Genomic DNA, 13,390 nt, shown 5'->3' with positions numbered 1-13,390 from the left:
AAAATACACTTTTCGCATATACTTTTCTAAAACTAACATCGACAAATTGAGTTTACATCAAGTTTTTGGCTGCGGTTGAAATGGCATACTTCCTCTCCATACTTTCCATACTAAAAAACAAATAACGGTTAGTGAGTAGACGTGACGATTTAGTTTGGTTAAGATGAAGTGAGATGTGAGAGGACTACTTGCCTTGCCATTTAAAAAGTAAGGGTTGCGCGCGTTCCATGGCATTTGGAACCCTAACCTCCTTTACTATCCCTGTGTCCATTGCTATTGACAAAGGAAACGTGCACAGTAAATGTATAACAGCGTTAAAATATTCAGATAATGAAAGAACAAGGAATGAGAGTTGTGCAACCTGTTCATAAGTCAATTCCTTGTGCACATGCTGGTTATTTACCCACGTGACAGACGGTGTTGTGTCTAACGACATTCCCGTCATATGTGTAGTTCTTTGTATACGGCAAGGTTGCTTAATAGGATTACCTCAACAGTATGTGCAGTCGTAAGTGTCTAGTAGTCTGCATACCAAACATGCATGGAAGTACACAGCATAGGGTGCAGGATTCGACCCAGTTTCACAAATCCTTGCATTTATCAAACACATGGTGGCGCTCCAATTCTCCACAAGGCTGCCCAGGAGAGAGAGAGAGAGAGAGAGAGAGAGAGAGAGAGAGAGAGAGAGAGAGAGAGAGAGAGAGAGAGAGAGAGAACGTGTGTGTTTATGGGCACCCCTTATGAGAGAGAAAGAGATATGATGCACGGCGGAACACGCATAATATTATGAATATATAATTTATATATTTATATATTATGAATTTGCTCAGCGCTCGCACACGCTGTGTGCAGCATGTTGTCCCTCTGATTTCACACTTCTTCTTTATGCAAAACAAATTTAAAGCGTTAAATATTAAACATCGATAATGTGTCATCAAAATCACTGTCAGTAAAAGAGATTCATTCAAAAGAAATGTAATTAGGTTACCAAACTTAAGCGAGCAAGAACACTTTCTCAACGGTTTTAGCAAAAACTTCTCCCTATATATCATTCAAAAACAATCTTTCTGAATTCGGCTACATTGTGCGAGGGAAAGACAATGTAACAACCTACTTCTATTACAGAGGTGCTGAAATCATACGAGTTTCTCCATTGGACCGACGAGCTCGTTTTAATTATACGTTTGCGTTTGTGGGCACCCCTTATGCAAATTTCCTTTGCCCGAATATGGACACTATGGAATGAAATACGGTAGAGGAGGCAAACATGGAGGACAGATGCAGAGAGTCATGAGAACGCCGCAAAACTTTTCGGTTAGTGGATGCAGGGTAGCCTGCCTCGATTCTCTTCAAGTTTTCCACGAGCTCCTCTGTTTGTTTTTACAAGAATCGATGGGAATTTAACGTTGTAATGCAGAAGAAAACTTGTTAGTTTTTTGGAGAAAAGGCAGGGGGTCTGGCGCTGGCGATCACCCCCTTACCATCCCAACGCTATGCCGTGGGTGAGTAGCAGTAAGCGAAGAGAAAGCTCGGAGCTACCGCTGCCCGCGGGCTGGGAGGAAGCACGGGATTATGATGGCAGAGTATTCTACATTGACCACAACACTCGACAAACTTCGTGGATTGACCCAAGAGACAGGTAATTGTACAGTATTGATCAGCGTCTTGATGGATCTTAGGTAGTTAGATCAAATTTGTGAATTGTTTGGTAGTAATTAGTTGCATCCACATGAAGACGCGAGGGCGGGGGCTACAGTTTTAGGTGATGAATAAGTAGCCAGACGAAGAAGTCTTAACTTCCAGACTACTTCTGTCGATAAATTAATTGGTTTTGCAATATGCGAATGTTCATGTTACGTCTTTTCATATAGCTGAAGTAAACAGGACAGTACAGCAACACTTATTAAGAGTATTCTTAAGCAAGGTTTGTGTCAACTTCACTCGCTCAAGCGTTTCAGTTTCTGAAACATTCTGGTTACAAAGGTTGCTCAGCTTTCAAAGGAGCTGATGACTAAAGATGTGATGCCTTTTGCGGGTGAACGATGACTGTGGCTCTTAAAAACTTTCAAATTTGTACTACATTCAAACTGATAAATCAGTATTTACTGTAAGACAATCATCGTCTACTTTCAACTGAATATTTAACAAACCAGAGCCTGGTAATGAGAGTAGCCTACCGTGTCCAAAGGATGTTATGCTCATGTAATTTGCTATGGGGGGGCATAAGGCCAAGGAATATTTCACACCCCATGTTGCAAGTAATATGTTTTTTCGTTATAATCTTTCTGTAATCTGTTTCGTTGTTTACATTTGCTTTTAAAAAGGACTGCTTATTGATATGTCTAAGATTTCAGCAGTGATTCAAGTGTGATATTCCTTTACAGTCTATGTGCTACATTAAAATACTGTACATTTAAAAAGTGAATGTAGGTTAATTGTCACATAACTGTCATGAGTTATGATGGATGCAGACCAGAGAGTAGGAACAGGAAATACAAAAAGAAAAAAAAACTACAGCTCAAAAGTGATTAATAGCTTCAATGGTCTCAAGAATCCAAACATTAGAACAACATCAGAAAATTTAGAAACACACACACACAGTAAAAGAACAGCAAAAAGCAAAAAACAACATTCCAGTGTCAGCATACTGATCTGTCAAGGACAATGTTGTGTTTGTACACTGCATGAATTTAAGAGACTTCAATGGGTTCTTGTGTCCTGACATTCCTGACTAGTTTTCAAAATATATATATATTACAGAAAACTTCTAACTCACGTTATACTTCTGACTTTTTTTTTTGCTATGGTTATTTGTTATTGGTATTTTTCTCCAAAGTGAAGAAAAACGAGGGAGGGTCATGGGAATGTCAAGTTAATTTCCCTCGCAGTGGAACAGTGACACATCTTAAAGCAACATATTCCTCTCCGTCCACGACTCTCTGATCTTCAGAACAGCTCTCAACTCTGAGAGAATCATCATATTACAATATTTGGTAAATGTGTTGTATAATGGGCATTTTAAAACAATATATATATTTTTTTTTGTAAATGTAAATATCATTTGCATGAGCAGAATGGGTGAATGCACAAATCTCCAGACTGAAGTCAAATATAATTAAAAAAAACAGAATCATTTTCATGGCCTTGAGACTTTTTTTTTTTTTAAAGAGTATGGCCACACATAATGTAAACACAGCGCAAATGAAAGAGAGAATTGAACTGCAGCTCCCAGAGTTCCCTGTACAAATATGTTAGGAATGCTAGTTGGGCCACTGGGAAAGCTGTGAGGATGTGCGTTGTGAGGTCTGTATTTTCACTAGTGCAGAAAAGGCTAAAATCAGGCTTTGAGTGCACCCATTTAAATAGATTGGTACACCCCAAGCTCTGCATGATTTGAATAGAAGGGATTTGGAGGCACTAGGAAAGTTGTAACACTTTTTTTGTTGCGTAGCACATCTTGTTCAAACAACGTCTGAGTGGTTCAGCGTTTCAAAGGGAGTCATGTCTTTGTTTAGCAAGGCCCCTTATTCGATAGACCTGTTGGTACGCAGAGAAGAAGATGAATTCTTGTGAATCTGCTGTTGACTATAAAATTCCGTGACAACCACAACAAAAGCATACAGAGCAGTCTAAGTTATTTCAGGTTTTTTTGTCTGCTGCACTGGATGCACATTTCACCTTTGCAATAGATGAGAATAATGAGACATTTCATACTATACATTTTTTTGGCTTATCATCTGCTGCAAAGGAACAGGTTTCTGGCGGAATACCTTTTTCACTACTACTTTCATTCCTTTCCCGCTACTTTCAATGTACCCTGTTTTCATTATGCTTCATTGTAATGCCCTATTCCTTTCTCTTTTGTTTCTCTCTCTCTCTCTCTCACTTCTCCTCCTCCCCCCACTTTTTTTTTTGAAAGAGGGAATGGAGTTGTAGCTGACAGGAATCTAGATAAGAAAAACCTGATCTACTTGCCGGCTCCTTCTCACAAGAGTCATATGATTACTCTTTGTAATGTGAGGCTGATATGACTCTTGGAAATCTCACATTTCCATTCGTGTAATGAAGGCATGGTAGAGGAGGGCCTGTAGTTTGTGGTAGAAGAGTTTGAAAGGGAAAAGGGGTGCCCCGTAACATGCTTTAGAGAGTTAAGCGAGAAGACACCGTGTTAAAGGTAACAATGTAAAATTCTGTTGTGTAATGATCAGTCACTATGGACATTTTTTTTTTTTATATTTAATTTTTTCTGTTTTCAAGTGTGACTTGCATTGTGATTGGGCAATCGTTTTATTTTTACAGTTCTCAGAAGGTCATCCCTCAGGAAATGAGCTCAACTCTAGTTATCATTGTTTTTTTGTTTTTTTTCTTTTTTAAATGATGGTCCTAAGCTAGTTGGGTTGTGAGGATGTCTGCTGGTTAACAAAACAATCCAGATGGGTACACGGGCACACAGTGACAAGCAAACTCATTAACTGGTTAATTTGCAGCTACACAAACATAGTCACAACTTGTAAACAAAGAATGATCTTGATTTAATTCCATGTGATCACAGTACAATTACCATGATTACCTCAATCAGTTGTGAGTCTGACCATCAAGAAAGATTTGTTTATTGAGGGGTAGGATGCTTTTTTTTTATTTTCTGCATTCAAATCACCCTGACTATTACTTATTTTATTTTTCAGATGTTTAGAGACAGAACAGCAAACACAGCATCCACTGTATATAGAACATGGTTTGCAGATAATTAGGCGACATGGTAACTTCTGTTCTGTTCTGTTAGCGGCCCTGGTCTGAGGTCACATGTGCAGAGAAAATTCAAAGTTCAGCTGTACAAAGCATGAATCTTTGTAAGAAAGTAACTCAAAATGGAATGAAAATCATGCCTGATTTAGACCTCTCCAGCTTGTTTCAATCAGAAATAAAGCAGTCTCTTTAGAAGAAAACCTCCAATTTGACACATACGTTTTTATATATGCGTATGGCTGTATTGTGTTTTGGTAATCCTTGACCAAGTTGGCACACTGTATTTCTGGTCCACTGTGTGCCTTGGAGTGAGTTCCTGTGTCTGTGTGTCTGTGCGCCAATGCAACAGGTGCCCAGGGGCTTGTGTTTTTCAGTTAAGCTGGTTAAGTGACACCTTGTAGTGAAAAGTTAGATCAGCCTGTGAATTCATCGCACATTTACCTGGAGAACCACTGGAGCTGCTCTGTGAATGCTCTCCAGCACATACACATGTGTGCACGTACACACACACACACACACACACACACATACATACACACTTGAACTTCTTGATTACAGCATTACTGGTAGCACCATTTTCTACACCATATCTTAATTATACTGATTATGTGCTTGTGGCTAGTTTGAAAATGAGTGCCTCAGCGGACACTCGGAATGGACTTTTGCCATAATTAATGGGGCGTGCTGTTTGGTATCTCTTGATAGGATCACTCGTTTAGAGTAATTGTATTATGAATAATGATCAGTCATGTTTATTCATGCTCACCGTCCACAGGCAATATATGTGAGGGGCAGGGTGACAGGTCACGCAGGTAGTCGCCCCCCCCCAAACCCGAGGCTAGGCCTCTTCATACCCAACAGCTCAAGTTTTTGGTGTTGAGGCTTTAGTGGCTATGGAATGAGCGCTATGTCAGGCATGCCTGCTCTAACGCCTGAGGGGCTCAGGCTGCGAGCAGCCCCAGACAAAGCTGCCCAACGGAGGCAGTGGTTCCCACGTGTCCTCCCCCCCCCCCCCCCCCCCCCCACTCTCCGTCCCCGGCTGGGGCCCCAGCGGCCCTCCTTTCTTCTTTATTAGCTCTGTTATGCAATGGTCGCGGCCGGCCTGCCTCCCCGCAAAGGGAGGCCATTATACGCGGTCACAAAGCACACCAAATTCAATTATTCTGGAAAGTGGGTGCCGCGTTGCCAGCGCTGAAAGGTTATTCACATGCGCTGCAGCTATTTTGCTTCCCTTGGTGTTTTCATTATCATAGTGTGGGGAGGGGGCTTTTTTTTTTTTGGCAGGATGGGTGGGTGTAACAGTGGTGAACATGCGGTTGTTTCAAGCATTGTCGGTGTATGTATGTGTTTAGAAGCTCTGTTTCCCTTGTAGACAATACTTGAATCCTCCCCCCCCCCCCTTTTTGCTTTAGCTATGAGAGGTTGCACTTGTATTGTAATTTACGGAGAAGCTGAGTATTTTACTTGCAACTGGTGATTAGATGTTTTACATTTGACCTCCATCTACTTTGAAATGGACCCACAACCATCTTTCATTATAGGTTAATGGCATAATTGAGTCGAATTGACAAGCAAGGGCTGTATTTCTGCTGGTGTATCTATGTATACAGGTTTTATAGGAGAGTGTGAGCATTTCTCTTCCATTCAATGCTCCTAGTCACTGTTTTCACTAAAAATCCTTAGACCTTCAAACAGGAAGTCTGGAAATTCAACAGATTAATTAAAGACCAAGTTACTGGTCTGTGAGCAGATGTAAAGTTGGATGTTACTTTTGGACATCTGTGTCTGTCAGCCTGAATCAGTGCATTTTGAATTTGGGTTTGGGCACCATGCATTATTCACTGCCTGAATAAGAACAAAAAAAAAATGTTAACGTTTTGGGTGCTTCTCACTCAGTAACATACTCAAGGAGAACATTGGAATTTTACACCAATGTAAGATGTAAGTGTGATATTATGCACCGGCTGTTTCCTCTATGACATGATTTCTTTGTAATCCAAATTTTGACGCAGGAAGTGAATCTGTGTCCTTGAGGTCTGTGAGGCATTGATATCGCTTTTTTGAAAGCCAGACCTCCTCACTGCTGCTCACATCTTCTCAAGCACTCTGAGTGCTTTGATTCACTTTGTCATGGTAGGAAGAATGTCGCCAATTCATCTATCCATTTTTTTTGAGAATCCTGCAGTTAATGCCGCTCTTCCCGAGACCCTTTGTCCCTGGATAACTAAGTTCCCTTAGATATCGTTGAAAGTCAAGCTTGTGGTCTGTGGAACGTACAGAACTCTGTGACTAGCTCTGTGCTCTCTTGCTCTGGGGTCCAAGGCCTTTGCTAAACCAGCGTAATCCCGGTTTAATCGTTATGCTTATTTGTGTGCTCACCCTCAATAACCTCAGTTGAACTAGGACAGATCAGTGTAGCATCACGCACAGGACCTTCATTTCTGGTAAGCTTTTGAGAAGGTAGAATACACAAGCTCTTTTTAAAAAGTCTACTTGAAGTATAAACGTCGTGTGGACAATATGCTCTTGTTTGTGCCTGTATTAACTTGTTTAAACATTCCCCTTTCTCTGCAGACAGTTTTTTGTTTGAACAGTGACACAAAACTGCTTTTTCAGGTCATCAGGTGAAAGTGGTAGTCTCGCCGTGTAAACATTAAACCACTTCATTAAAGAGATTCAGGGATGTGCCTAAGAGATTTTTACATTCCTACAACCAAGATTGTCTCGCAGATCAAAAACCTCGAGACATTCCATCAGCTGCTCCCTTTCCCATTTACTCCTCAAGCACGGGAGAGCGGAGCTGAAGTACGAGAGAGAGAGAGAGAGAGAGAGAGAGAGAGGCTTCCGCGTGATGGCAGACGGTATCTAAATGTGTCTGGAGACAGAGATTCTGCAATCTAAGAGTGCCAGGCTGCATATATTTAGTAGCCCTATTTCTATAAGATATGGGACATAATGAAAGAAGGGGATGTCCGTCATGCAGACATACCCAGCTGCTTGGGTTTCTGCCTCAGTTACCCTGAAACACGGTATTCGGCCCATTGCAGGGGGGTCGCACATTAATGGCATTCCTCCCAAAGTTGTAATCTCACTTCTTCTTTTAACCCAGAATGGAATTTTTAGATTGACACTTGTGGGCCCTGAGCCTGAGCGTCTGCTAGCTTGCCTTTTACGAAGAGCGCGATGGTCGCGCAGAGGCATTTGGTTATTTGCAGTGCGTATTGCAGTTATATACGGGGTCATATAGCATTTTCTGCTATGCCTTCATGGCCATGTATGACTTCGTCTATCTTGGTGTCCAAGCGCATTTGTTGTTGTTAGTGTCATGTATATGATGCGCTTAATTCCCTGAGGTCAGACCCAAGACTTTTTCTTGAGCGTTCTGCATCAGTTGTTAATGCTTTTAGCATGACAAACATGTTAATACCTTTCCTAATGGCAAATGTGATCCCCCCCCCCCCCCCCTCCTGTGTCTAAATAATGAGCAAATGAAAGACAGATGTGGGATTGGTTTTGAAATTATTCTGTTTATGGAGTGCTATGAATTCCAGATAGCAGTATTAGCTTTGAACGGTAATGAATGCTACATACTTTGTGAACAGGGTGTGGTCAGTTTTAAGTACATCCTATAGCCAGATACCAGTCTTTATCAATATGCAGTATTCCTGAGCGACCGTATTAAACATTAGAGCATATACTGCCCTCATTCTTTTTATACCATTTAGCTGCTTTGTTGCGTGTGCTGTGAGACCTAGTTTGGTTAAATGTAACACTTGGTGAAAAATTACTGCAGGCTTAATATGCAAACAGGCCACAGCTTCACAGTGTCTTAAGGATCACCTTAAGGGTGTCATACTCCCTACGCTCTTTACTGGTCATGTGTGCGACATTAAGTTTGCCCTCATTTAAATTTAATACAAATCCTGATTAGGGTGGTGACAAGTCAGTTTGAACAATGCAATGACATCAGTGACCGCTGTGTCTCGTATAAAGTCCCACAGCAGAGAGGCCAACCATGGTGACAGAGTTGCCTAAATGAACAAAGTGAGTTAACTGAGCAAATGAAAGTACCTTGTAAAATTATACAGGACTGATCAATCCGCATCAAAGCCCAAAGCATCGGGAAAGTCGTTCAGATTTATTAGAACATTATAAACATATGGCTGCCAATCTCACAGTTTTGCTACCGGACTCCACTCGACAGAGCAAGGAAAACAGGGCTCTGAGTCCAAAGGCATTAAAATACTGCCTCTAGAGCTGCTATAATTAAGTTTAACTGGGAATATTATTTTTAGGAAAGGCATTCATGATGAGGAATGCAGAGGCTGTTGTTTGGGAGCATCTTAATTTGCAGGCGGAATGCCTGACGGACCCTTTGTTGTCGTGGATGGACTGTAGACGGAGAAGAGGCAGGGATGTCCAGACAAGGGTTGGTCCTTCAGTCCAGACTCCAATTCCACATGCTTTGCCACGGCATGTTGTCAGACTGAAAGGAACTCTCTGGATGGAAATATCCCTTGGGAAAACAAAAGCAGGAGAATTCTAGAATTAGCAAATGTCTTTTGTGCTAAATGTGTTATAGCGAAAAGCTAACTCATTTTGACTTCCACACCCAGACCAAAATTTTCTTGGACTCCCCCTGAAGAAAGATGCTTTTCTAAGTTTAGTTTTGTTCTCTCTGAAGATGGAACAAAGAATCTTTGAATCTGTATTTGAGTTCAAAACCAAGAAGTAGACCTTGTGAAAATCAGTGTTCAGTTTTTTTTTTTTTTTAAAGCTTCCAAAAGAAGTTGCTGATGGCATCGGCCCATAAGAGTCAGTAGGATCCTTTGTGCTTTTTAAAGAAACCGGTTGAAAAGTAGAGTCCGTTTAAACACTTTAGGCTGGTGTGGGCCCACGTTTAGTTTTAGAGAATTTAAATGTGCCTGACATTAATCCACATTTTTTTAAAAATTTGGGGATCTTTCCCCCCTTCCTGACTGAGGAGAATCTTTGAGAAATTCCCAAGTCTTAAAATAACCGTTGGTACCGTAATTCTTTCTTTTTGCCGATGGCAGGATTTGGGACTTGGGCCCGCTAAACACTTTGAGAGCTCTCCTTCTGGCAGTGCTGGTTTCCTCTCTTCGAGAAAGGCGTGGTGTGGGAAGATTAACTCTCTCAGAGCAGAGAGGGTCTCTCAGGAACTGAAAGAAAACATGGGAGAAACTTGCTGGGAAGGAATCAAGGCAGAACATTTATCAACAATAAAAGTTCCAGACCCTGTCCCCATGTGTTCATATCATAATCCTCAACGTCACGTCATCATTTCCACTGATCTTTTTTTCAGTGTTTTTTTTTTTTTTCTTTCTTCCTTTTTTCTTATCAGCACTGATTGACCACTGGCTTGGAGTGACACCAAAATGAAGTGTCATCTCTAACTGGTCCACTAGCTATCACTTGGATTTGAGTATCACTGGAATTTTAAGGAGATAGTCTGACTCTGTGGTGTTTACTAAATCAGCTGATGATTGTATACTCTACAAATGTATCTTCAGCAGTTAAGGGAGATAGTTGAAGTCATATGATAAACTTCAGATGAGCTTAAACACGTGACTTCATTGATGCATAGGCTGCATTTTAGGGCCAGGCCTCTCCTTTGTTTTTCCAAAGTGCTACAGAAAGAGGAAACTGACCCCGAGCTTCCTGGTGAGAGTGTGGGGTGGTCCTGTTTCCTGTCCCAAGGTTGCGTCTCTGAATGTTCAAATGAACTGCTTCTATTGGAATCTAGATCTTTGTGGGTATATGTGTATGTATAGTCGTGTAGCGATTACTCGAGAATGTGTTCCACTGTGTAGCTTGTGACTGTGTATAAGGGAGGAATTACGTGAGCGAACTTTGTCTCTGTGTGTTTGTGTGTGTGTGTGTGTGTGTGTGTGTGAGAGAGAGAGAGAGAGTGTTTCTTCACAGCTGCTTGTGCTTAGTGTGTATGTGTGTACGGGGTAGATGTCGTGTCCTGTGTGACATTACATGGGGAGGCCGGGACTTTAATCACAAGACACAAGCAAACCCAACAGTTAGAAGACCCTTCTCTGGTTCTGACCTGGGGGAGATCTCCTCCTCTGAGTGCTTGCTTAGTACCTTTCTCAGTCTCTCCATACACAAATCCACCCATTTACCCATCCACCTATCAGCCTGCCATGGCTTATCTTCTCAAAGTTATTGTCCTTCTGTAATGTACCTTTGTCCAGAAGCTGATGTAGTTCTCAATGGCTGTGGAAGGCGAGAGTCCCCTGGATGTTCCCTGCTGCTGTCTGCAATTCTCTGAAAGGGATTCCCAACAGGACTTATGTAATTGTGGTCAAATATTTCCCGACTTTGGCTGCCTGCATTTTGATATGGGGGGGGGGGGGGGGGGGGGCTGGCTTTCACACGAATTGTGCTTCTCTGTCTCCCACAGTCACATCCTCTGTGTGCTGTGTGCAAAAATCATTCTGTAGATTAATGCTGCCCTGAAGATTTGTTGCACAGTCGTGTTTTCAGTGTGATGCATTGATTCTGTATCGCGGATTATGTTCTGGTAAAGTTGTGTGCACGGGCACGCATGAGAGCATTAGAAAATGGCTGTGGTTTTTTTTTAACTCTGCCCCTGTCGACCACTGTTTGTTTTCATTTTAATCAGTCACTCTGATTAATGTGTCTAAAACAAATAAAGAAAGTCTGATGTATTATATCTCTTCTTTTTTTTGCTGTTAGCAAAACGCTTTAACTTAACAGTCACTGACAAATGTCCTCCTTATTGCCTTTTACAGTGAATACTGGTGCAGCAAGTAGATTCCCAGAAATCTTTAAACACTGCGGTAATAATGGTTAAGATGACCTTACGGATTTTCTCAGTACTGACTGATGAGTCGATACAGCCTTTCATCATGTCCTATAGATTTCATAGTTATCTTAATGAGGAGTTCTGTAATTGAACGACTGTCGGACTTTTATAAAGAGCTCACCACAACATGCACTGTTGCGGCATATACGGAGCTCTTGAGATTCTTTGTTCTGTGTCTGCATTGCCGGAATAGTCTGTGAGGAGGGGGGTCAGGGTTCAGTGCCTGCAGTCAGACAGGTTCCTGCACATCATCTGCCTCCTGAGCAATTCCGCCCGTCGTTCAGGTCAGAGAGTTTGTCTTGTTGCGTCGGGGGATGATCGATTCGCGTACCTCAGGGTTATAATCCGCACGGCTGTCGGCGAAGCTTTCTGGGTATGAAAACAGATTGTGCCTGTTGCCACTCTGTTCAGTGTGTTATGATATGTGATACCACTAGCCTTGAGTGACAGCACTGTCTCTGTCTGGCAAGGTTTTAGCTGTGACCCATCAACCTACTGTACTATTCAATTTGTTTTATGAATGGAAAGAGTGCATCGCGCACTCCTTTTATTGACTCAAGTAGAGGCCCCAAATGAACTTTTTCAGTTATGATTTGACCGTTCTCATTTTTTGTCGCACAGAGAACGCCAAGTTCGTCATGGTTGCTATGTACTGTAACGCCTGCTTTGTTTTGTCATGTGGTTGAAAATGAATAGACAGAGTCTTGTGAAGTTTTTAAAGCCTGTGTCCATGACTTAATCGATGTTGGAAAGTCTGTGTCTTTTGCCAAGTGTCCATTGTGAAATAATGTTGATTCATGAAGACTCGAGGAGGTTTTCTCCCACTAGCTTCAGTAATCATGATTTCACGCTGACTTGCGCTTGAGTTTCTGCTTTCTCCTCCGTCTGAAGATTGCATTGAAGCAGAGAGGGATTGCACCATCGAGTCATTAGCATGGCTTCAGGCTGAGGTCACTACCAGGCATCGTGATTCTTGGGTAGGAATGACGCTCTTTTTTTAACACAAAACGTTGAGAATTGTTGTGTCAAGCTCTTGAGCCTGTCGATCTGTGTCTCTGGATGCTAACGCTGAGAGCGTACCAAAATCCCTATGAGTGTTCCCATCCACCTCCTTTACGTGGCCTGTTGCTTAATTTTAACCATCTGGCATACTTGGCATACTAGGTTGTGAGGTTGAGAACCGTGCTTCTAGGCCGCGTAGTTTGCTGATGAAAACTCTCCAGGATAGATGAAGTCTCTGGACAGGAAGTATGTTTTTGCTAATCCCTAAGCAATCAGGGATTAAGCTTGAATCATGGGATAGGGAGGAGAACCCAGGGGTGTAAGAAAACGAAGGACTCTCGGTCGAAAAAGGGTGGAGAGAAGATACATTGGAGTGAGCGAATTCACTTCCTTTGTGATGTAGGGAACATATAGTAAATCCTCAGGAGAGTAGCCATGAAAAAGACATGCTAAAATTCTTAAAGAAGTTGTCACTGTACCAGTAGACAAACCAATTATATTTTGACTCCCTCAGAAGTTTCTGCAACTTCCTATGCAACGCCAGACTTTATTCTTCTTATTTACATTCTCCTAACCGTAATCAAAGAAGTGATATCTCAATCCGGATTCGAGTGGGAGTGTGGTACTTACATGGCAGGGCACCACGTTTAAGGCCAGATTGCTCTGTAAGGAATGTGTTTATGGGTCGTCTCTTCCTACACACTACACTACGCACGCATTTTTGACCCCAGGGTGAAGAGACCAGCAACCGTTGAGTGACTGAACATGCTTTCATTAGTG

The 13,390-nt window shown here is 41.9% G+C and overlaps 1 protein-coding gene across 1 annotated transcript in view; it reads left to right on the top strand.

Annotated features, from left to right (window-relative positions):
• The first annotated feature begins 1,308 nt into the window (after positions 1-1,308).
• wwc3 (WWC family member 3) overlaps positions 1,309-13,390 on the top strand; it is a 30,229-nt gene continuing 18,147 nt past the window's right edge. Inside the window, exon 1 of the mRNA XM_030791890.1 lies at positions 1,309-1,639. Coding sequence (XP_030647750.1) covers positions 1,494-1,639 — 146 coding nt within the window. The 5' untranslated portion in view covers positions 1,309-1,493. The remainder of the gene's footprint in view (positions 1,640-13,390) is intronic.

The sequence above is a fragment of the Chanos chanos genome, chromosome 14 (assembly GCF_902362185.1).
Source record: "Chanos chanos chromosome 14, fChaCha1.1, whole genome shotgun sequence".
NCBI classification, from domain to species: domain Eukaryota; kingdom Metazoa; phylum Chordata; class Actinopteri; order Gonorynchiformes; family Chanidae; genus Chanos; species Chanos chanos.
This window is presented reverse-complemented; position numbering and strand designations above follow the sequence as displayed.